At 34.4% G+C, this 25,509-nt stretch overlaps 1 protein-coding gene across 2 annotated transcripts in view; it reads left to right on the plus strand.

Annotated features, from left to right (window-relative positions):
* Grm5 (glutamate metabotropic receptor 5) overlaps positions 1–25,509 on the plus strand; it is a 433,207-nt gene that overhangs the window by 156,107 nt on the left and 251,591 nt on the right. For both annotated transcript variants that reach the window (XM_051192180.1, XM_051192181.1), the window contains exon 2: positions 20,180–20,429. In XM_051192180.1, coding sequence (XP_051048137.1) covers positions 20,180–20,429 — 250 coding nt within the window. The remainder of the gene's footprint in view (positions 1–20,179; positions 20,430–25,509) is intronic.

Below are 25,509 nucleotides of genomic sequence, written 5' to 3' on the forward strand. Positions count from 1 at the left end.
AAAGTTCCACTTGCCATCCTCGGTATGGTAATCATTTCCAGTTTGAGATTTAAAATGAGAGACATTGATCTCTCTGATTTGACCACTTGAGGAAAGTAGGGTTATTAACTGAACTAATCTCCCTGCTGATTTATCTCAGAGAAGAAGATCCAAAGAGAGAAAGATGAGGAAATCACTGATCAGTGAACAATAGAATACAAATATTTAGTAATCAGGGTATGCTATTATATAGACATGGTCCATAAATTTCCAAAAAGTATATTAGTCCCAGTAAATATCAATGATCATTTTTCACCATTAAACAGAAGAACTATAATGAAAATGTAATGAAAAATAACCAAATGGTAATATAGACATAAATAGAACACAGGCTACAAGAAAAATGATACTCAATTTCCCACTGGTATCCAGTTTGTTATCAACCTTTAATTTGTAAACAATGCAATATATGTAAAATCAAAGAAAATGAAACATGACAAAATGAAATATGCCTGTAATAAGCATCATACCAACTGGTTGATGGGGAAATTGAATTGACAACTGCAGTTTTTTTTACAACCCTAGAAATTCATGTTGTTATATTGACTAGTATAATCAATAGAATCTTCCCATGAGTGTATAAAAGAGAGGGACTAATTAAAAGACAGGGTATACTCTATTAATACAAGTAAGTGTGTGTGTGTGTGTGTGTGTGTGTGTGTGTGTGTGTGTGTGTGTGTGTGTGTGTTAAGGCCAGTTTCATGAACACATAATACCTCAATGTTCCTTATTAATGTCTTTATGATACTTGTTCACTTTTGAGTGGCATGTGATTTGTATTTAAAACATTATTAAAATTTTTTATTTTAGTTTTCACAGTGCAGTTTTAAATAATTGTCTTTAATTCTTATGTAAGCACTTAAAATTTATTTTATTTTTGCAAATCTGATCCATTAATCCCCTTCAGGATGTGTGATACAGAAAACAGTATATAAATGAAACAAAACAAGAATTTACATAGACTTGTCAAGAGTTGAAGTTGAGACACAATGCCATTGATGTAAAGGGAGAAATTCACAGAGATTTGAAAGGGTCAAGTCATTTTTAGTTGATATGTACACTGTAGTTTTGCTTGGAGAAGAATAATCCTGTACTATAATAGAAGCCCATAAAATATTGCTGAAATGTGAGAGGGTCACAGAAGTGAATCCTCAGCACATTTCCCTCTGATAGGCAACCACCATATATTTTTCAAGATCCATTCATATATTCAAGATCCATGCAAAGAAACATGGTTTTTTGTTTGTTTAATGTATTAGCCCATAACTACTTAAGAATTTCTATGGGGTACCTAGGTTTGAGGCTCTCTGTATAGAATTTTTTGAAATATTTATTTATTTTATATGATCAAGTCCATTTTAATGAAAACAAACATTTATAGACAATATTTGGGAATTTGGGCATTGTTCTTTCCAAACTACTTCTGCTGGTAAGGGGCGCTGTCATGGGGGATTCAAAGAAGATTCAGAAATCCTGGCTGTAGTCTGTAGGGCTGTTTTGTCTAGCTGTTTTGAATGTAGGATCACCTGGAACTCTGTTTCAGGTGGTCTGGCTTGCTCAAACCACATTAGTCTGGAAGGAATCCACAGTTTTTCATTTTCTGTGGAAACAAAAATAGAAATCCTTTTCCCCAGTAACTTGTCTTTGAACATAAATTTTGGAGTCAAAATTTTTTTTAATTTAATTTATTATTTTACATGTCGATTCCAGTTCCATCTTGCTCCCTCCCTTCCTCATTCCCTACATCCCTTTCTCCCTCGTTCCCTCCCTTTTACCCTCTCTGTCCTCTCACATGCACTCTAACCACCCTCCCATCCCATCCCCCCACCACAATTCCATATGTAGGGGAATGCCATTGAGTTGGGGTAATGTAGGTCTGACAGGTCATGTGAAGTAGGAACTAGGGCTTCTCTCCTGTCTCTAGATTAAGGCAGTTATCCCTCCTTGGGGGATGTGTTCGCAAAGTCCTTTTGTGCACCAGGGATACATCCTGGCTCTACTGTCTGAGGTCCCTTAGACTGCTCAGTCCTTCTGGCTGAGACCTATATTCAGGGAGGCCTGAGTCAGTCCCATGCTGGCTTCCCAGCTATCAGTCTGGTGGCCCATTAACTCCTCCTTGTTCAGGTAAGCTGTCTCTATGTATTTCTCCTGCCTGGTCTTGTCCTGTCCATCTGCATCTGAGTTCTACTTCTACTCAGTGTTTAAGTATGGGTGTTTGCTCCTGTTTCCAACAGGCATTAGTTGAGGGCTCCATGGATAAGTTAGTCCTTGATCTCTCATGTGTTCATAGGTGTGTGGGTTAATATCAGGATTTTCAATGTAATTCCATTGGTCTATCTGTCTATTTTTATGCCAATACCAGGCTGTTTTCACAACTATAGCTCTGTAGTATAGCTTAAAGTCAGGAATGGTGATGCCTCCTGAAGTTCTTTTATTGTAAAGGGTTGTTTTGCCTATCCTGGGTCTTTTGTTTTTCCATATAAAGTTGATTATTATCCTTTCAAGGTCGGTGAAGAATTGTAGTGGGATTTTAATGGGGATTGCATTGAATCTGTAGATTGCTTTTGGCAAGATTGCCATTTTTACTATGTTTATCCTACCTATCCAAGAGCATGGGAGATCTTTCCATTTTCTGGTATCTTCTTTAATTTCTTTCTTTAGAGCCACAAAGTTCTTATATAGGTCTTTTACTTGTTTGGTAAGCATTACACCAAGATACTTTATATTGCTTGTGGCTATTATAAGGTGATGTTTCTCTGATTTCTTTATCTGTCTCTTTGTTGTCTGAAAAAAGTAGGGCTACTGATTTTTTTGAGTTTATCTTGTATCCTGCTAGTTTGCTGAAGGTTTTTATCAGCTGTAGTTAATGAGGGTCATGACTTGCTTTTTTGTAAATACAGTTAGAAAGCCAATATCATTTTTACAGCACTTCTGTTTTTGTCACTAAGTAAAATCAGTATTTCTATTTACTTATATATATTAACAGACATCTGGAAATATTGCTCATATTTACTGTTATCTATATTTTATCTGTTATGTTTATTAATATCTTCACATATGCAAGAGCCTAATTAAGAAAACATGTATCTATGTTTATTTGAATTCATGCCATTAAAGCAAATGATCCCAAATTCCTACTATTTTTAAAGAGAATATGAAAAATAATGGTTTCCTCTAAACCATAGAAAGTGGTCCTTCATTCTCTTTCTTATTCTAAAATTCTAGAAAAATATTTCTGTCCTCCATTAGGATTTTATACAGTTTAGTAAGAAATCATCTTTAATGGAAGAATTAAAGCACTGTAGTAACATACTTCTCATATTAAGACAGACCTAATTTGCCTAAAATACTTTACATTATCTATTTTACTTTCATTAATATTTATAATATAATTAAAATGTTAAATTATTTTGATCTCTACCAAAAGGATCTATGATTTAAGTTATAAAATTCTTGAAAGAGGGATAAAATGTCACAGTACCTTATGTTATTGTGAAAGTTATCCATTTGAACATCCAATCCAGTAAAATATGATATTTCAAGTTCTTGATTTACATTATATATCAGCATTAGAATTCTTGAATGACTGAGTTTATCTCATTAAAATGTACACATTGTTTTAGGTCACTTTTCCTCTGTTTTAATATGTTTCCTTTCTCAGCTATTAATTTTATTTCTGATTACTTTTGGCATAATACATTCATGTGGAATCTTCTGTAGCTCAGTTTTTATTATACTCACCAACATTTCTAGGGATGCTAAGTATTGCCCATTGCTCCCTTCTGCCAATCTTCTTTTTGCTGTAAGGGAAGATGTATTCTTTCTTAATGGATCATTGATAATTGGATTTATAAGTCTCTGGGTGACATAATAGAAAGAATGCTTAAAATGTTCAGCAATATAATTTTTATCTCAACATTTACAGATTTCTGAATTTGATTTAATTACTAATATTTCAAGCTATTTTTTTTTTTCAATTTCTGTGTTCTAGAACTTGCTGTGAACATTCTATGGACCTCCTGTTTTTGTTTTTTGGTTTTGTTTTTGTTTGGTTGGTTTTTGTTTTGTTTTTGTTAGTTTTGTGTTTTTGTTTTGTTTTTCCTAACTGTGTGATCTGAGGTTCAATCTATATTGAGTTTATTGAAATGTCTTTGGTGAAGACACACATCACCATGCTTGCTGGCCTTGTTGCAGTCCCATTCATCTTTCTTTTCCACATAGGAATTTACTATATAGGACACCTGTCCAACTGGACTGTTTTTCCCCTACTATATTCATGTCAAAGACCATTTCTGGAACTCTCACTCATTGTAACCTTCCTCTCCCATTTAGTAGGTTGTATGGGCTACTCTTTTTCCAATGTGATATATTAGAACTGGGTAAGTTATATAAGCTCCTTGCTTCAGCTTGCTCAATGGGAAAACAATGTCACTATCACTGAGTTGTTTTTAGTATTTATTGAGACTGCATCTAATAGCTAACAAAGAATGGAGACTTTCTTTGGGTAAATGTATTAGCTTAGAAAGCCTGTTGATCAGAGTTGGATCTTTGGAATCCACATTAAAGAGCCAGATTTTGTGACATATAACTTTAAAGCAGAACTCGTACAAGCAAGAAAGGGAACAGTTACTGAGGATTCATGGGGAAGCATAAAAGATTTCTAGCTTGGAATATGTAGCATAGTGGCAGAAACAAGAAAGACTCTGACTGAAGGAGGAGGGGGAGATAATCAACTCTTAAATGTTGTCATCTAACATTCACATGTATGACAAAGAATATGTACATAAGTATGCACACAAATGCTCATAAGCAAATACTTCATAAAAGTATGACTTCCAATAAATTTCAATAATATCAATATTTCTATTGTATTATTACAACTTTACACTAATTATTATTATCAAACTCTGAGGTTTGTTTCTCCAAGTGACACTTTGGCCTACTTTCCTAGTCTTATTTCTACTGAATTCCATGGTTTGAATTTTTTAATCTCTCTGACAACTGTAGTACCTCTGCTGCTCAGGCTGTTTAGAGCACTGGTATTTGATTAACATTTGAATTAAAAACATCTTTATGCAGATTCCTAGTGTTAAGCCATGTGTCCATGGTGAAACACACATCTTTACTGCCAAACACCAGCTCCACTGCCCAACCATACCATCTGTTAGTTGGTCTGTCAAACTGGATACTATGGAGACAGCTTTAACTTGTTATCTCCTCTCTATTTATGTGATCTGTGTGTTCTGTTTAAAGATCTTTTTCACTGAAAATGCACATCACAGGAAGAATTTTTGTATAACAATTTCTAATACCACATGATGGGGTTGTATGAGAGGGAAAATGAATCTTGTTACCTCAGAATTAAATTTCTTGAGTGGTTTATTCCATGATTTCTCTCACTGAATTCTTGCCTCTTATTACTTGAAGACCATTGCCCCAATTTCCTGTACTATGAATGAACTGAAGCCCATAACATCAATAGCAAACACTGGACCATTTAACTATATCCCAGGCTCACTAGAATTCTTGGTTGTTTTAGTGAATGTATTTGTTTTGATACAATGTCACACTGCTAGAACTCTCCAAGTAGATGGATGAAGCTGGCCTTTTGTTCACAGAGATCTGTCTGATTTTGCTTCCTGGGTGTTGGTAATAAATGTATGAAGCATCATGATCAGCTAAAAATATTTATAAATAAATTACTATTTCTATTTGTAACATCCTGCTTTAAAAATAAAATGACTTCATTATCTTTTTTTATTTTCTTGTTTTTTCTTATTTTACATATCAATCCTAGTTCCCTCTCTCTCCTTCCTTCCCTCTCCCTCCCATCCCATACTCTCCCCCACTCCACAGGGAGGGTGATGCCTTCCAGGAAGGATCAACAAAATCTGTCAAGTCATTTGGAGTAGGGACTAGGCCCTACCTACTGCCTCTAGGTTAGGGGAGTATTACTTTATGGGGAATGTGCTCCCAAAGTCCTTTCATGCACCAAGGATACATCCTGGTTCCACTATCAGAGGTCCCTTCTTCATTATCTTATCTGCTGTTAAGAGTAGTTTCTAGCTCTGTCTTTTCTTTTAAAACTTCTCTGTGGATTAATTGTTTTTGTTCCTATTTTCACACTTGACCCTAAGATTCTGAAATCAAAGAAGCCACAACTCAGATCCATAGCCATTAATTATGTTGTCCCTCTGTCTTTCCAACATAAGGTTCCCTATGTTGTCTTGAGTTCCATCATTTGTTTCTGTCTTTTGTGGCCTAATTGAACTTCCATTGTGTTTGTAAAATTGTCTTTGCTTCTGTCTTGTCTCTTCCATGGAGTAAAAATAATATCAGTGGAATATAGAAAGATAAGTCAAAGAAAGTAAGGAGACTTTTTACATAATCATGACAGTCTGAGATGTAGTTGTACAACTAACAATATAATCAGTGACACGATAATATCAAAATCTTCACCCGTGTCTCTCATCTCCTTCTGTTACTATTCTTCTTTTCATCATGGGGAGGGGGGCTTATATTCACACTTGCTCAAAGTTTTGTTGAGAATAAATAACTCTACAGAGGCAATAAAAATATGTATTTCCTTGAGTTTAAATGGACTCTTGTGTACTTTAAGTAAATAACCACCAAAGCCAGGAGCAGATGAACAAATTGCTCACTATCTCTTTCAAAAAATTACCACTTTACAAAGCATTAATCAAATGAACACAGAGATAGGGGACCCAAAGACAGGCAGGAGAAGCAACTATGCATAGAAGTGTAACTAATTAAAGAACTTTTTAGAAGCTGGGCAATTTCCATGTTTGTACCAATAGGAAAGAACTACTAAACAGTTGGGGACAACTTTGAATATTTCTTTGTTTTCTTGGAGCTCACAAACCAATAGAGTCTGAGATGCTTGGGATCTTTCTGAAATTTTCATGTGATACACAGTTTGAAGTTAGGACTAGCTAGCAATTCCATTTGAAGGATTCCTCTCATTGAGAAATGCCCCCAGGAGGCTTGGGCAGACTTAATGATATTTGAGTTAAAAAGAGAAAATAAGCCACTGTGACAGCCTCAGCATGCTGCAGAGACTCACTTGCTATTCCTGTGTGTGAGGCAATCTCAAGAGGTTTAATACATTTTAGTATCCCAGTAGTGTGATTAAAGGAAGGGAGTGTGGGAAACAGCAGACATTAGTTCAACAGAGTGAGAAGACCACATTCTGGTACTATCCAGGGATTTCAGCAGCAGAAAATGAGGTCGGGGGAATTGGGCCATGAGTGATTTTATTAAAACACTGGGTGAATCCAATCACAGTGTTTTAACTATTCTATTCCCTGATGACAGAGGTTATCCTTTTTCTAATTTGCTTTATGGAGTGCCAACAGGACAATAGTAATAAGGGTTGTGTTAAACTTACAAAAATGTTGCTACTTCATAGCATCATGTGGGAATACTCAGAAAACACACCATAACTAAAGAACACTTTTAGGTTTAAATTACTGAGAAGAAAGGCTGCAGTTGAATTAGCATTTCCCAGGTATTAGATGAGGCCTTGAGGATGTGGGAAACAACACATGCAAGAGTTTCCATTAGAAGGAATGGATCACACCTATCCATAACAACCAATGACTAATTAAAATGTAATAGAAAAATATATAAATGTTTTGACTAAAACAAAAACTATTTTTATATCTTTAAAAACAACTGACAGATCCTATTCTATGTATTCCCCATGCAATATTTTGTTTAATCCTCAAGACTAATCTAGTAACATTTTATGATGAGGAAGAAAATGTTTAAGGTATTAGATAACTTTCCTAAATACCCAAATTAGTTGGTAGCAGATACACAGTTTAATATATATTTAGTTAATTCAAATGATTTAAAAACTTCTCTTACTTGGGAATCTTCTCCAAAGTCTTGCTTTACAAAAATAAAAAAATAAATAAATAAATTATAAAGAAGAAATAAGATAAGAAGAGAGCAAATATAGAAGCTAACTTCTGTTGAGTGGTTATTATGTGTCAAACATTGTCCTTCTATATCTTATTCAATTTAATACACTGAAACTCAGAAGCATTTACATTGCTTTTCTAATTACAAAGCATCTAGAGAACCACAAATGCAAGAAGCAAATTTAGTCTATGTAGCAAAAAAGTGTTTTCTTTCCTATATACAATGATCCTTTTGGCACTATAAGTCTATTAATTTCATTTTGCATAAAGATTTCTTATTTAGGAACAGAAGGTTATATTAGTGAGCTGAAACTACCGTGACCAAAAGAAGACAAAATAAAACAAAACAAAAACCCACCAGTTTGAATGATTAAAACAATGGAAAAGTATTTCTCATTAGCTTCTAGAATTCCAAGGTCAGAGATTAGTATGGTATATTCACTCTGATCTCAAGCAATTATTATTAATTGTTTTTGTTTTTTGAGGCATGGTTTCTCTGTGTAGCTTTGGAGCCTTTCCTAAAACTTACTCTGTAGACCAGACTAGCCTTAAACTCACTTAGATCCACTTGACTCTGCCTCCCAAATGCTGGAACTAAAGGTGTGTTCCACCACTGCCCAGTAAGATTCATTATCTTTTTTTTTTCCCCATTTATTACCAAATGCTTATGCACTGACTGTATTAAAGCCCATTTGCCTTTAAAATATTGGAACTAGGGCTCATGGAATTATCTAACTTATGGAAGTGGTTGGGTGAATCAGCTTTCTTCCACCCACTTTCTCCCATTTTCATACTTGGTGAAAATTTTAGTGACATTTATGACTAATGAAAAGAGGAGTCAAGGCATTAATTCTTGAATGTGGGACTCCTTCCAAAGGATCGTTAAAATAACAATTGTTCTGTAATAGCTAGTGGCTATTTCCCTTGCCTTAGGATGTAGCTTATTGGTAGAGTATTTGCCTAGTACATAGTAGACCCTTGGATTGATTCCAGCATTAAAACATGAAACAGAGGGAGATTAGATTATTTTGAGTAAGTTATGTTGTAAAGAAGGGAAAAGGCTTTAAAGATACAAAGTTCTTGCTATATAGGCCTTTCACTTGTTTGGTAAGTGTTACCCCAAGATACTTTATGTTTTTGTGGCTATTGTAAAGGGTGATGTTTCTCTGAATTCTTTCTTAATCCCTTTGTTATCTGTACATTGTAGGGCTACGGATTTTTTTTTTTTTTGAGGGTATCTTATATCCTGCTAGTTTGCTGAAGGTGTTTATCAGCTGTAGGAGTTCCCTGGTAGAGTTTTTTTTGGGGTCTCTTATGTAAACTATCATATCATCTGAAAATAGTGATAGTTTGTCTTCTTCCTTTCCAATATATCCCATTGATCTCCTTCTGTTGTCTTATTGATTTAGTTAGAACTTCAAGTACAATATTAAACAGATGTAGAAAGAGAGGGCAAGGACATGGGCTGGCCATCCGACCAGGTTCAAGGCTTTTGTCGCTATTGGGGACTACAATGGTCATGTTGGTTGGTCTTGATGTTAAGTGCTCCAAGGAGGTAGCCACAGCTATCTGAGGGGCCATCATCTTGGCTAAGCTTTCCATTGTCCCTGTGAGGAGAAGCTTCTGAGGGAACAAGATTGGCAAGCCCCACACTCTTGCATGCAAAGTGACAGGCCACTGTGGCTCTGTGTTGGTGCATCTCATCCCTGACCCCAGAGGCACTGGTATCATCTCTGTTCCTGTGCCCAGGAAGCTACTGATGACTGCCGGTATTGATGACTGCTACACATCAGCCAGGGCCTGCACTGCCACCCTGGGCAACTTTGCCAAGTCCACCTTTGATGCCATCTCTAAGACCTACAGCTACCTGACCCCTGACATCTGGAAAGTGACTGTGTTCACCAAGTCTTATCAGGAATTCTCTGACCATCTTGTGAAAGCCCATACCAGAGTCTCTGTTCAGAAGTCCCAGGCTCCAGCTGTTGCAACCACATAAGGGGTTTTATACAAGAAAAATAAAGTGAATTAAGTCTGAAAAAAAAAAAGAAAGAAGGAAAGAGAGGGCAGCCTTGTCTTGTTCCTGATTTGAGAGGAATCACCTTAAACTTCTTTCCATTCAGTTTGATGTTGGCTGTTGGTTTACTCTATATAGCTTTTATTATGTTTAGTTATGTCCCTGTTATCCCTGATCTCTCCAAGGTCTTTATCATGAAAGGGTGCTGAATTTTGTCAAATGCTTTTTCAGCATCTGGGAAATAGGAAGATTGAGCCAGGGGAGGAATAGACAAGAGAGAGAGACAGAAAGAGAGAGAGAGAAAGAGGTAGACCATAAAAGAAGGAGCCATTATTGGTTTCAAGAGAAAACTGACTCTAGAGAAATGTCTAGAGACCTACAAGACTGACCCCAACTATAAATTTGAGCAACAGTGGAAAGGGTACTGTAAATGTTCTACTCTGATAATGAGATTGAAGACTAACTTATCCGCCATCATGGAGCCCTTATCTAGTAGCTGATAGAAACAGAAGCAGACACCCACAGCTAAACACTGAGCTGAACTGGAATCCAAATGCAAAGAGGGAGGACAAAACCAGCCTACAGAAACCCACAGACACACCTGACCTGAACAAGGAGGAACTAATGGGCCCCCAGGCTGATAGCTGGGAAACCCTCATTGGACCAACTTAGACTCCCTGAACATGGGTCTCAGTTAGAAGGCCTGGGCAGTCTAAGGGACCTCAGCCAGTGGAACCAGGATGTATCCCTGGTGCATAAGAGGACTTTGGGAGCACATTCCCCATGGAGGGATACTCCCTTAACCTAGAAGCAGGAGAGAGGGCCTAGTTCCTACTCCAAATGACTTGACAGATTTAGATGACCCCTCCAGGAAGGCATCACCCTACATGTGGACTGCAGGAGGGGGAGTTGGAGGGTGTTCCGGAAGCATGGGAGGTTGGAAGAGAGGAAGGGAGGGACAGAAAGGGAACTGGGATCAATTTGTAAAATAAGAAAATAAATAAAGGAAGGAAGGAAGAAAGAAAAAAGAAGGAAAAATAAAAAGGCTGGTACACCTGATTTTTAAGTTCTGATCAACCCTAGGTTTAATACACATGGCAAAAAAAAAAAAAAAAAAAAAAAAAAAAAAAACGATGTTTGAAAAGTAATTGTGGCTTTGAGATACTTTTATGACTTGATATAGGCACACTGGAAAAAAAAACATGAATCTAGCAGTTTTTATAAATGATAAAATATGGTGGGAGAGCAGTTAATAACTGCCACAAAAACCAAGAAAACTACAAATAATGGAACTAGCAGATGAAGAATGATTATATATATCTCAAATTTGTGAAAACTCAGTTAAGAATGTCTTTTATTATTTTATGTTACTAGATATTTTTCAAGTAAATCGGTAGATAACATACTATTTTTGCATAAGGGCATTAAAAAAATGACCTTCACATAGGGATTATTCTTAGAATTAGAAACTAGAAGTATGAGTTGATCTGTAAAACAAATAGAAAGTATGGCTAAGTCCTTAGTAATTGTTACAAGAAAGGCTACAGTAGGAAAGCTAAAATCTCAATCTGTGGATTTGTTAAAGTACACACACACACACACACACACACACACACACACATGGTTCTGAAGACTTAGTAAACATAAGATTATAAGGTAGCAAAGTTCCAATCACTCCTTATTCTATCCAAGATACTTTTATTAAGCTGTGTTGTACATTTACCTAAGCTCTGTCATGTTGGATCATGGTTACTACTAAACAACATTTGACCAAGGAAAAATTGATGTATTATCTATAATCCTTTTAAATAAATGAACAATCACATAATAAAGCTCTATTGATTAAGGTGGAACTAAAATAGATTCCTCGTTAGCATGCACTCCTTTAGACAGTAAACTAAATAGAGTATGACCTGAAAACAGTCATACATACTTGGAGTAAGTGTGGAGAAGAAGACTGCTTTAGAAATAGAGAATTAGAGATTTGTATGCATATCAGCTGGATCTTGAGGAGTACAGAGGAAACAAGTACATAGATGAATATCTCAGAGAAAGATAACCATCTACAATCTAGGATATCTGAAAACATGCTGTATTCATTCAATTGTCTTGCAAACATCAGTGCCATGCCTTGCTTTTCTATGAATATAAAGATTCTCCATTGTAATGTTGTCATTCAGGGGAACATAGAGCTGGGTGTGTCTGCTGGCCACAGTCATATTTTAACCTCTAAAACAAGTTATTTTAGAGATTATGTGCCTTTGTTGAGTTGTTTACTGTTATCATTACAGTTTAAATGTGCTGCTGGTAGGCTAATGAGAAGGACTAGAAACTTGATCTTAAGAAAATTCAGACATTAACAAATGTTCTAAAGAGTTAAGATTCTGCCTTGAAAAATTAGGATATCAATTTATGTATATAAAGCTCAATTCTGTGATAGAAATATATTGCTAGCCACATTAGTAGCTTAAGACAGGTGAATAAATTTAAAAATTAGTTTAAAGAGTACATATTATTTAATCTTGATTTTTTTTTATTATTTTGACATGTCATCAACATCATTGACTATTGATGATACCTGATGTTTTCCCTTTGTATGTCTCTGAAATCTATTGTTTTAAACTGATAGCATTATGTGTTTTGGGATTTGACTATGTCAAATGCTTAGTGATCACATGTGCTCAGAGACTACCATAGTAGTTGTACATAAGAGACAGGACAGGTTTGAACTACATATAAGAAGCCTAAATTCATGGATCTAGGTTTATTCCTAAATAGAACTCAGGCTGATGGCAGGTACAACTATGGTACTGATTTCAATTTATTTAGCTCATTCCTAAACCCAAAGGGAGTCCCTGTTCTCTAAGTTCTGGGGAAGTTGAGTCCCAAGGAAATCTAGAAGTTGCAAACCTACATCATGCAATTCTAAACATGAGGAGTTGACAGCCTAGGGTGCTGCTGTCAAAGAACAGTATTCTTTTCAGCAAAGTTTTCAAGCTTGTGAAGCTTTAGCTATGCTGTGAAGGATTTACCACCTTCAGCTAAGATAGAACACTTTCTGCACTGTCATTAGATCCAGTTAGAATCAAGGACTAGAAGTGACTAATGAGCTAAAAAGGAGACAAAATGCTTCCCAGATCCATTTGACCCATTGACACACAGTACCACATGAAGATTTTCCCTTCTATGCAAACAGAATCACTCTTAATGAGACAGGCACTGCAGGCTTCAGCTGCAAACCTGACAGACTACAAAGAAAACTAAAAGATGTTCAATTCTATAGGGCTAGAAGGAAGGAGAATCTGGGTCACAGTGTCTGTTTCAACATTTTATTTTCCTCTGGCAAGAGTATCCATAGAAAGATATGAAAAAAAGTCTCCAAATTATTTTTTAAGAAAAAGGTAGTATTTTTTCCTAAATGGTAGATATGAGTGTAAACTACGTTAACAAGGCAATTAAAAAAAAAACACACATACTCTAGAAGTCCTAACATCAAATTTATATGTCTCTTCATGCCTAGAAATGTCATTAAGAAAACAACTTTTTAAGATGAATCAACTCTTTCAAATAGCCCCATATTATTATGCTGTTCGTTGTCTATATAAAGCTATAATTCAGCATTGTATATTTTGTAGAAATTTACTTAGAATTAAATGTTAATTGGTAAAAGTGATGTGGATTGAATCATTAAGTGCCAAATCATACAGGATGACACTTTACCTAGAAGCTAGTCACAGCAGTTATTTGATAAATAATATATTTGTTGACAAGGAAATTCCAAAGGAAACATTTAGTGGTGAGTAGAATTGTGTTTAGAAGAACTAAGAAGCTGAACTGTCATCCTAGTGTCTCGCTTAAGAGTAACAATATCAGATGAAAGAACACAAGTTTGGATATTTGAAAGACAGAGGCTGAAATTCCAGTTCTTCTATTAATAGCAAGCAATTATTTGGCAAATTTTCTCATCAACAACACCTCATTCATATCTGTGGAATAATGCTCTGTATCACTCTAATAAGTTAGTTTTTGTAGTAATGTAGTTGGATTAGAAAATATACTACTTGATATTTAACATAATTACATAAGTTCTAGGTAAATACCACCTTTCTCCATGGCAATGATAATAATGATTATGACAGAAACTATAAAATCATATACTGAAGTTTTATTCTGGACCACTCCCCTATGTTAAGAACTTCGTGAAGAAGTTACATTCTGAAAAATAAAAATAAAAATAAAAAACTCTCTTTGGATTTCCATACTTAACTCTTATTGCCATCAAGTTTTCTTCTTCTTCAACTGCAAGTGCCTCCTCAGAGAATTTACATAAATACATGGTCTGCCCTTTTAAAACTCCATCCACACAGTCCTTTTGTGGACTTCTGTGTCATCTGAATCACTGAAAATATTTATTGCATGTTTAATTTCAGCAATAAATGTTAGCATTTTTCATGTAATACATGGATTTTTTGACTCCTTTAATGTACCATGCATGATTATCTTTTTATCAATCCTTGCACACATCACTGTTGCCACTGTTGCGATCCACAATGCTATCTATTGAAAAACATGACAAGCACTCCAACTCATATTTTTCCTTTGTAAGTCCTAATGCCTTTAGTGGGGTCTCTACCAGACACCCTTACTTGGATATTTCACAAAATTTTGAAAAGAATAATTCAACCTTGTCTTAGTCAGTGTTCTATTACTGTGAAGAGGTGATCATAGTAATTCATATATATATATATATATATATATATATGTGTGTGTGTGTGTGTGTGTGTGTGTGTGTGTGTGTGTGTGTGTTTAATTGCAGTTTATTTGCAGTTTCAGAAGTTTTGTTCATTATCATCATCATGGTGGAATGTATGACAGCACCAAGGAAGATGCTGGAGAAGTAGCTGAGAGTTGTACATAATGATCTTAAGACAGCAGGGAGAACAAGAAACTGTGGCTGGCTGGCTTGGGTCCTTGAAATATCAAAGCCCCCAGGCCCAATACCACACTTCTTTCATCAGAGAAATACCTCCTAATCTTCCTAAAGTAATGCCACTCCCTATGACAACTAAACATTCAAATCTATGATCCTATGGGGACTATTCTTAGTCAAACTATTATAGTCTCCTTTTTTTTTTTATTTGCAATCCATTTTGATATATATTTCTAAATTTCATTCTTCCACACTGTGTCTATTCCATCTTGCCTGTTCCAATTATATGAACTATAGTTTGATTTATTTTTGGATTGCAAGAAGATAACTATCACAAATACAAGTACTGGAAATAAAGTTAAGATAAAAAAAGAAAAAAAATTGAAACTTGTTAACTTGGACATGCTTCACAGCTTCAATAACCATGCAATCTTTCCTTTGCTTGATTCCTTTCTTTAGTATGTCAGTATATATGGTGATACATTAGTTCATAAAAAGAAAAATCCTTTTCATAATTCCTCTGCCACCTGAAAAATAATTTTCTATAGATTCATTGTTACTGAAATGAAAACACACTTTTAAAGTCCTATTTTACAAGATTGCTTTCTTTCTAATGACTGTATTTCATGGTGGAAACGGAACTATTTCCTACGCCTCTTCCTTATATATGTTAACTAAAATATATTTCTCTATTTAGTAAATTTGCAGACACTTTTCTAAAGTTCCCATTGTTTCCCAATGTGTACAGAATACAGAGTTTATTTCAACTCTTGGGCACAGATACATTTTAAACTCTCATTTATTCAAATATATATTAATATTTATTTATTATATTTTTATTTATTCACATGTTTATGTGTATATGAGAAAGTGTGAACACATCTGAATACACATGATATAGTGTGCATTTGTTTTGTCATAGGGCAGCTTCTAGGACTCTGTTCTCTCTTTCTGTAATGTAGGTACTACAGATTAAGCAAGGTCTCCATTCTTAACAGCAAGCACCTTTATCCACTGAGCTCTTTAGCCAGTTTCATATCCTCTTTTTAAATTACCAGATTACACTCTAATTTTTAAAGTAAATCTGAGTTATGATTACATAAACATTTATGTCAAATATGTATTCAAACTGGTTTAGGTGGTTGTAAGTTTGAGACAAAACAGAGTAGAGTGTAGAAGGATTTTACCTATGTCATCTTTTTCTTTCACATGGCACTGTTTAGGTGTGCCTCTGAGAAATCACATTTTCTTCTTCTGCATTAAGCTTAATATTTTTATATAATGTTCATTAATATTGCTATTATATTCAATAGGTTATGGGGATGTTCCTGTAGAGATTAGTGAAGGAATCTGGGATTCCCTTACTACACAAAGGGGAAATTGAGTCCAAGCTAATTACAAGATATTCTAAATGTGTGAGATATATATAAATATGTATGTATGTGTGTGTGTACATATATGAACTGCAAACATTTAAGTGTGCTGTTTTTCTTTCATGTGAAAAATCCAAGAATATAGTTTCTACATTGAAGTTAAATTAAGTTTCTTCAATACAAATATCTTTTCTCTATTCTAATGCTTTATATAGCATGTTGCATAAATAGTAAAGACATTGTTAAAGCAAAATTATTAGGTATCAGATCATGAAGTTTTCATATACATTAGCTTGTTTAATCATGAATTTATTGACTTTTATTATTTATATCATAATCATTGTGCATACTTTCAAGTTATTTATGAGACTGTCTCCAAGGTAAATAAAAACATTCCTAGTAAAAATATCTAAGAAACTGGTTTGACTAGAAATAAGAAGAATGGTAAATTACTGAGATTAGCCTAAAATCAATAATTTAGGCCTCTGGACACATTTTCTAGAAAGCACCCTTTAAATTTTGTTAATTACAAAATAAATGGATTGTCCACCTGGTACTATCACAGAAGTTTCTCATTGCTTCCAATTCTAAACAGAAATCCTTACTGCTTGCTCATCTGTGTTTGGGCAGGGAGTCAAGTTAGCATGCTCTGCTGTATGCTTTATTCATGGAACCACACAGAATATCATCCTGAAAATCTGAGGAGTTCATTTAAACAAGACACCTGTGTGATAGTAGAGCACACAGGTGGCAAACATCATATATGTGCACAGCCAAGACTTATCCACTTCCCTGTTTGCTGTTATCTTCTGTATAGCCCAGGGTTTTATATCTGGATGCCTCAAAGTTCTCATTTACTCAATTTTTGCTGATCTTGATAAGATACTATCTTTATGTGTGTCTGATTTTCTGCTAGCTACACTTTTAAATTCTGCAGCTCAGCTGTCTTGTAATAATACTCCTGCATTCTTCATACCAATTTATCTAGCCCATATAATTGGACTATTGAAGTTGACAGGGGTCAAAGTGAGAGGAATCATTAATTTTGGACATGTATCAAACTCAGCCTGTATATACTACTGATATTTATAGCTCTGATCCTTATAGGCTTTGGGTGTATTGTTTATAGAATGCAAGGAATAACACTTGTATCAAAAATACTATTTTGAGAACTCAATTGGATATCTTATATAACAGACTTGGTAGGACTGTCAAACTTAGCCTTCATTTTTCATTCCCTTTATATGAATCTCTTTCCTCCTCAGAATCCTTTGCTGCATTGGTCCACTAGGGTAGAGGAAGAACAAATGTAGGGAACTGACTCAAGGGTCACCCTTGAGATCAGTCAGACATCCTGGACCTAGAACATCCTCCAGATGGGGCTAGATAAAGAGCAGGGAGCTTCTTTCTGGGGGAAGAGAGTAATCCATGTTGCCAATTTAGAGAAAGCTGCCAGGCTATGGTAGACTGCAACCTCTGATCAGCAGCCCCTCCCAACAACTTTAAAAGAAATCAAATGCCAAATGTCATAAGGAAAACCCCCACAATTCCTCAACCATATACAAAGAACTACAGGACACTGAGCAAGTCTGGGAGCAGAAGTGGTGACTCTTCAGAGAAGAGTGTAACAGTTAGTGGTCCAGTGACAAATAGTCAGTCCTGAAAATATAACTAGAAGTCATATTAAATGGACTAAACAGGTTATATTTGAGAATATATAGATAATAAACAAATACATGTATACATGAAATAAAAATTGATGGGAAAAAGTTCATAAATTTGGGAAAAGGGGTGTTATTTGAGGACTTGGAGAAAATGGAAGGGAAAAGTTAGAATTAAAATGCAATCTCAAAAATAAACAGAAAACAAGAAAAAGATGATCATGTTACCACCTCCAAAAATATAGTGAACCTTGGAATTACCTATTTCAATAACTGTGCTTTGTATAAAGTGAAAAATAATTATTTTTACAAGATTACATATTTCTTGACAAGACTAAGTCTCAGTTAAGTATATGATAGGTGTTTTGCATTTTAGAACATCAGGTAATAATTTTATGACTAGTGATATATGATGTAAAATATATATTTTGTTGAGGGGGTCTCTGTAGCCTGTAGCTGTCACACAGGGAAGCAAACCACATGGAGAGATAAGATTGAAAACCTGGTGCAGGTTGACTTTGAAAGCCTGGACCAGACTTCTTGGAATCTGATGCCAGACAGTTTATTGTCAGTGTATTTAAAACCAAGTAAAACTTTGCAAAGGTTTCAGGCAATAATCAGTCCAATTCTAGGTGTACAATAAAGCTTAAGGTATGACTACATAGTGACTCTTTTTACAAAGTACATGTGACCATGAGGGTGGCTTCTAGAACTAAAAGGCTTAGAATCTAGTGTGGTCTCTGACCAATAGCATTTGTGACATCTAAAGATGGGTTATGGTTTAGGGAGGAAGAGTCTGGGATAGTCATTCTGGTCTGTGAGGTCTATCACTTCAGATAGCAGAAAGGTCACATGTTTGTTAATAACCTAAACTCTCAACTTTCAGAATGGAATGTAGGTATTTGATTTTGTCTCCTCTATTGAGGAGACACCCCTGCGTGGTTACTATTCCTGATTCTCTTAGTACTTCTCTGGGTACAAGGACCTCTGTGCCCCAACATTTTACATAATAGGATATGCTATAATATTTCTGTGGCACCTACATAATATATAGCATATATTTTAGGTTTGTTTATATATATACACTGTGTATATAAATATATGTACATGTAAATTGTGAATAAACTTATCTGTATATAATTTGACTCAAAAGCCAAATTGTCCTATATATTTTGTGTTACCCCAACAGAATAATTAGTGCCAGGTAATGTATATAGAAACAAAGGTTTATTTGGTTCAATATTTTGGGTATGTGAAAGCCCAAATAATGTTTGGGTTTATTATTAAATTATGGGGAAAGATAAAAGAAATCAGTCTCATACAGAAAAGGAATGTGTACAAACAAAAAAAAAAAAAAAAAAAAAAAAAAAGCAAGGTGCTGGGTAAGAACCAAGTTTTCCTTTTTGTGATCAGTAGAAACTGGCCTATCCTGGAAGACCTTACCCACCTACCAGGAGAAGTCATCAGAGAATTAATCATGATATCTGATCAACTTCTTTTGGGCCCACTTAAAATTTACACCAAATCAATGTGAGCACACTGAAGACCAAAATCCCAAAACAGGATCCTTGGAGGATAAGCCATTCCCAAATCACAGCAGTGGGATGAAATTATGAGAAAATGATACTCAAAGGGGTAAAGAGATAGCACAGAATAAAAACATCAGATGAATGCTTTTGTATTACTTTGCATTAAGGTATGAGTCTATATTAAACAGAAGACAAGTCAGCATGCTGAAGAGACAATTGCATATTCATTATCTTAGAGGCTGTATTTGATGCTGTCAATAGACGAAAGCATCAAGTGCTCTATGATTGATGAACACTTGGTTTCTATACAATCAAATACCATTCAGCCATAAGAAGTAAAGAAATAAATGAGGAACATTATATTTTGTTAATAAGTTAAGCACTGAAATGTACATATCATGTGACCTAACTGATAAGAGACAGCATAGAGAATGATGGTCTGGTTAGATGATGAACTGTTCATTTTGAAAAGCTAAGAAAAATAATTGTTGGACATTTCATCAGAAAAGGAAAAGAATAAAACTTAAGAAAAGTGAAAAATTTAACAATTTGAACCTTGCACAATGTATGTAGGTACTGAAACATTAGATTGCTCTACATTTAGTTGAGAAAAGAGATTCTTCTTGTACCTAATAAATGTATTTCTCTCATTTAAATATCTCTTTTTGTATGTTCATTTTCATTCAGGCAACTATGGAGAAAGTGGGATGGAGGCTTTTAAAGATATGTCAGCCAAGGAAGGGATTTGCATCGCCCACTCTTACAAAATCTACAGCAATGCTGGGGAGCAGAGTTTCGACAAGCTGTTGAAAAAGCTCAGAAGTCACTTGCCCAAGGCCCGAGTGGTTGCCTGCTTCTGTGAAGGCATGACAGTGAGAGGTCTGCTGATGGCCATGAGACGTTTAGGTCTAGCAGGAGAGTTTCTGCTCCTGGGAAGGTAGGTGACAATAAATACTTAATACTAAAACTTCTCCTTCATTCTTCTAGTACATAAAGACTGCTGTGTTAGAATTCTTATCTGTGTACCAGAAGATCATAACTAAAATAAAACATCAAAAGGAAAAGAGGGAAAATGGGAAGTGAGTAGCTATCATGTGTGTAGGGTCCTGATGAAAGCTGGACTCGGAATGTGAAGGTGCATTCTTTGCAACCTCAAAGCCATAATAAGGAATATGGTGATTCCCTAATGTTTAGCAACACCAAGAAACATAGATACATTAAATTTACTAGTGTTAATTTTAAAATTATTTTGAGAATGCATACATAAGCTTGCTTTATAATATAGAACTCTAGAGTTTGAGGTTTAAAGTAAGGTATTATTTTTCAATATATCTGATACCTCATTTTCTGATCAGCTACAGTGACACTAGATAAGATCCTACATCATTATCTTCTACGAAGATTGATTTTTAATTATGTAGGCTTTTCAGTTTATTTACACAATTTTCTAATTTCTCTGTTGATATAGCTAAATATATAGTAGACTGTATTTTTAAAGAAATAATAAAATCTTAATACAATGTGACTACATATAATATACAATGAATGTAATGTCCATGTGTCTGTGATATATATATATATATATATATATATATATATATATATATAGTGATTAACTAATTCATTTGATAAAGGAGGGTGTGAAATAAAAGAACTTATACTCAGGAAGCCAGAAACCAGAAACAAAGAAAACCCCTATGTGTTCTAGTCCAACTATAAACCTGAGATGTATGAAAAATGACCATGTTAACTTCTCTGGAGGCCAAGAACTCAAGTACTAAGAAACAACAAAGCACATCTAAAAGGTGGACAAGACCACTGCCATGTGTCACGTAGTCATGCTTAGGTCCTTTGTCTTATCTAGCCTTCTTTTATTAAGTCTTCAACTGGTTAGGAGAAGTCCTATCAGACTGAATGTAGGGGTGGGAAGAAGGGCTGATGCTTTATTCATACTACATATTTCAAGTGATGTTATTTTAAAATAGAATCACAGAAATACTCTTAATATCTGGTTAAACATTTGAGTACCATATCTCAAACAAATAAATGTATAAAGTCTAACATCATAATCAATAGGAAGATGAAAAAATGTAATTGTTCAGTGATTTGCTGGCTTTTTCCATTCTTCACTTAAAGATATCATGTATAAAATAACTCATTCTGAAAAACATGACAGTTTGTCATATATCACATATCCAATCTGAAAAAAAATTAAAAGGATGAGCTCTGATTTACTCTGTCTATGAACAATTATGTTTAAATGTTTTCCTGGTTCTGAGTTTAAAAATATTTCCCTGCTATATCCATATCTTTACTCATTATTTTCTCTGAAAAAATAAAAACACATGGTAATTTTTCAAGTACTTCCAATTTTCTCTGAAACATTTCTATTTCTTTGGTTCATTTCAATGAGAAATCACTTTGGGTGTTAATAAAACCATTTGCAGAATTTATCAAATAAACAGATGTTTAATATCAAATACTACATTAAATTCTTTCTTTACATTTTCTCATACAACCTTTCATTTGACAAATATTGAGTACCTACTTCATTAAAATGCTTGTGCTATGATTTTGGATAAGAAAGAAAATAGTTTTTACTTCTATGGGTTTCTCAGACAGTAATATAGTCTATAAAATTTATGAGAACAAGTGACATGTTGAATACTATTTCAAGTTCCTTTTTGTTTTAGAAAAACAATCTAAGATTTTGAAATATTTAGTAATAGCATTAAATAAAAGAAAACTACAGTTATAAGACAAGCATCTGCTTTTTATTTTTTTAAGTGAAGAAACTGATAGCCACACAGATCATATAGCACTATCAAAGTTACACAATAACCCATTAGTTTCAAAAGGGAAATAACAAATTTATCCTCATAAATCTGTTTGTAGATGAACTAGTAAACATCTCCGTTAGTAAATAATTATAAAAGTTATTAACCTTTACTAGACAGATATTCCTCTCTATCTTTCCACACTATCAGTTTCAAGACAAATACAAAGTCATTTACAAACAAGTATGCTTAACTTCTAGACTTTTTGATACAATTAAATTATAGGGTAAGACCAGAGAGAAATGGAAACACAGACAGAAGATTACTTCATTTCTATTCTTAACAGTATCACACAAGTCAGGATTAAATGCTTATGATTTTAATAATATCATTCTTGTATGGGAGAGGAAATAAAAGATTTCAATAGTTTATTAGGGTAAACAGGCTAACTCAACTAACTTTCAAAATTCTAAATAATGCAAGGACATAAGAATCATAGCAAATAGATGCTTCAACACGAGGAAATTCTCACTTTAATTTTGTTTATATATTTATTTTGTTGTGCATGTTCATTTTTGCAAATTTAGAAAACATAGTAAAAATCCTTAAACACTATAAACACTATAAAATCTGTATTACACATTTGTAATATAAATAGAGCTAGAAAAGCTGTGTCCCATCTTGGATATATTTTGTTGTGTTTATATGTGTTGACTTGGCAACACCAGAACAACCACATGAAGTTCTATCTATAAGAAGCCAGTTGTTTAATTTTATGTACATCAAACTGTCTAGACTAAAAGAGTTAAGACAAATAGTAGAGAGAATAAATGTAAAAGGAGTTTGTAAAAGATGCTACATATAACCTCTTGTACAGAAAATAAAACAATTAAGGACATTTTACCATAGTGCTTTTGTTTGCTAATATATAATTTTTGACCATGAATAGCAAATTTAAAGTGGAAACATATATGAAAAAAAATAGAAAATTGACAGATTTCTATTTACTCTCTAACACAGGAAGTTATTAAAATATTTGCTAGTTGCCAAAATGTTTTCCTAGATTTGTTTTTTGTTTTGTTTTGTTTTGATTTCTGTAGCTTTGAAGCTTTTACTGGACCTAGCTCTGTAGGCCAGGCTTGTCTTGTTCTCAGAGATCTGCCTGCCTCTTCCTCCGAAGTTCTGGGACTAAAGGCATGTGCCCCCACCAACCGATATTTTTCTTGGTTTTTTGAAGCAGGACTTCTTTGTGTAATAGCTCTAGCTGTTCTAAAATTCACTTTGTAGACCAGGCTAGCCTAGAGTCACAGAGATCCACCTGCCTTTGCCTCCAGAGTGCTAGGATTAAAGGAGTTTGCCACCACTGCCCAGCTATTTGATAAACTTTTAATTTCAAATGTCATCACAAAGTCAAGTTGTGACTTTAAATTGAGAGTGACACCGTACACCTTTACTATGCCTATAACAAACATACTGTTCTGTTTTCTGTGGCCAACTTCTCAATATTCATGTTCTTAGCTAATTTTATTTCTGTTTATTTTCTCAATTGATTTTAATGAGTCATTTTAAAATAAGGAAAATAAGTCATTAATGAATGTTAAAAATGTTTATATGTCAATCATTAAATTTTAGCCTTGTGGTAGCATTTTGTTCAGTATCAAAATACAAATTTTCACTGTCATCTTTAAGACCCATAAGATTAGAATACTCTCTTCAAAGGCCAGTCAAAGAGATATGTTTATTTAGCGATTTAATTTTGGATTCTAGGGAGATCAGAAAATTAAACAATGGGTCATCAAACAGTATCAAGCTTAAACATATGGGAACAGAAATCATTGAAAGGACAGTGATGAAGCAATAACCCCAGCAGGTTAACTCCTTAACTGGAGCAGAAGTAAAAATCTTCAGTAAGTATAGGTTTAAAGGTTTGAACATAGAAAAATCACTTGATATTTTCACATTGTAATTGTCAGTAACGTGTGTGTGTGTGTGTGTGTGTGTGTGTGTGTGTGTGTGTGTGTGTGAGTGAGTGAGAGAGAGAGAGAGGGAGGGAGAGAGAGAGATTGCTAACATGTATGTGTAGGTGGGTGCATTGAGTTAAGAACATATCACTGAAGTATAGAAAACCAAAAGGAAGACATGATTAATAAGTGGTTTCCTACATTACCTTTAAAAATATTACTTCATCGGTTACAATGAGAAGAAAAGATTCTGCTACACTATAATCAAAAAGGCACAATGAAGAGAGGGCAGTTAAGCTATACTATAATAAGTTCTTGAAATAACTCCAAATTTAATATTTGTTCTTATGCTGTCGCATAAAGTATTGTCAGATTTAACTTTGTGAGTGTTTTACAGGTGGATTAAACAATAACCCAGTTTTCAACTGAAACCAACAGAAGTGAGTCACACAGACAAATGTATGCTAACTAATTAGAGATGACATCTTTAATCTATGACTACATGGAGGACATTCTAACACTGCTTCTACACTTCAAAGCCATGTGGAAATTGTTCCAATTGTGTGTTGTTCCATATTTTTTTAGAAAAGGACAGGTGATACATGCATGCCTTGAAGCAGGCATGATACTTCCAACCACATCAGATAGGTGAGTCTATCCCCAGATAAAAAAAAGGAGGAGAAAAGAATTAAAATTTTCATATCTACACCCCTTTGCTGCTGAGCAGGGGGAAATTCTCCAAAACACTTGAAATTTGAAAACTACGATGTGCTGAGATATTCTTTTATCTTTCTAAAATTAAATTGATTTTGTAAGTTAAAAATCTGAAACTGGGAGGTATGACTTGTTTATAGCCAGCAAGGTCAATAGATGTTCAACTAAAACTTGAGTGTTACTGGTGACCTTGAAAGATGTTCTGTGTCTGAAAACCAAAAAAGGTCCATAAAGAAGACAGGAGAACCTAGGATGTAGAACAATCCTGATTAGATTAAAAATGACACAGAACTTTCAAGTCTTCTTCTGGACTAGAGCATTTACACCTTGGAGTTCTGCTGGTTTGGGGTATGACTATACTCACAAAATACATTTATGATATTTTGATAGTTGGATATGAATAGCACCTACTCATACAGTGCTGTGTTTAGCAAATACTATTATATATTATTGCTTTTGTGTGCTAATTTACTGAGTCTTTTTAGTAAATCTACTTGAACCTATTATTTACCTCATTTTGTAGTTGAGGAAACAGAAAGCCAACATACTAGTTAATGACCATACA

Source organism: Phodopus roborovskii, unplaced genomic scaffold (assembly GCF_943737965.1).
Source record: "Phodopus roborovskii unplaced genomic scaffold, PHOROB, whole genome shotgun sequence".
Lineage (NCBI taxonomy): Eukaryota > Metazoa > Chordata > Mammalia > Rodentia > Cricetidae > Phodopus > Phodopus roborovskii.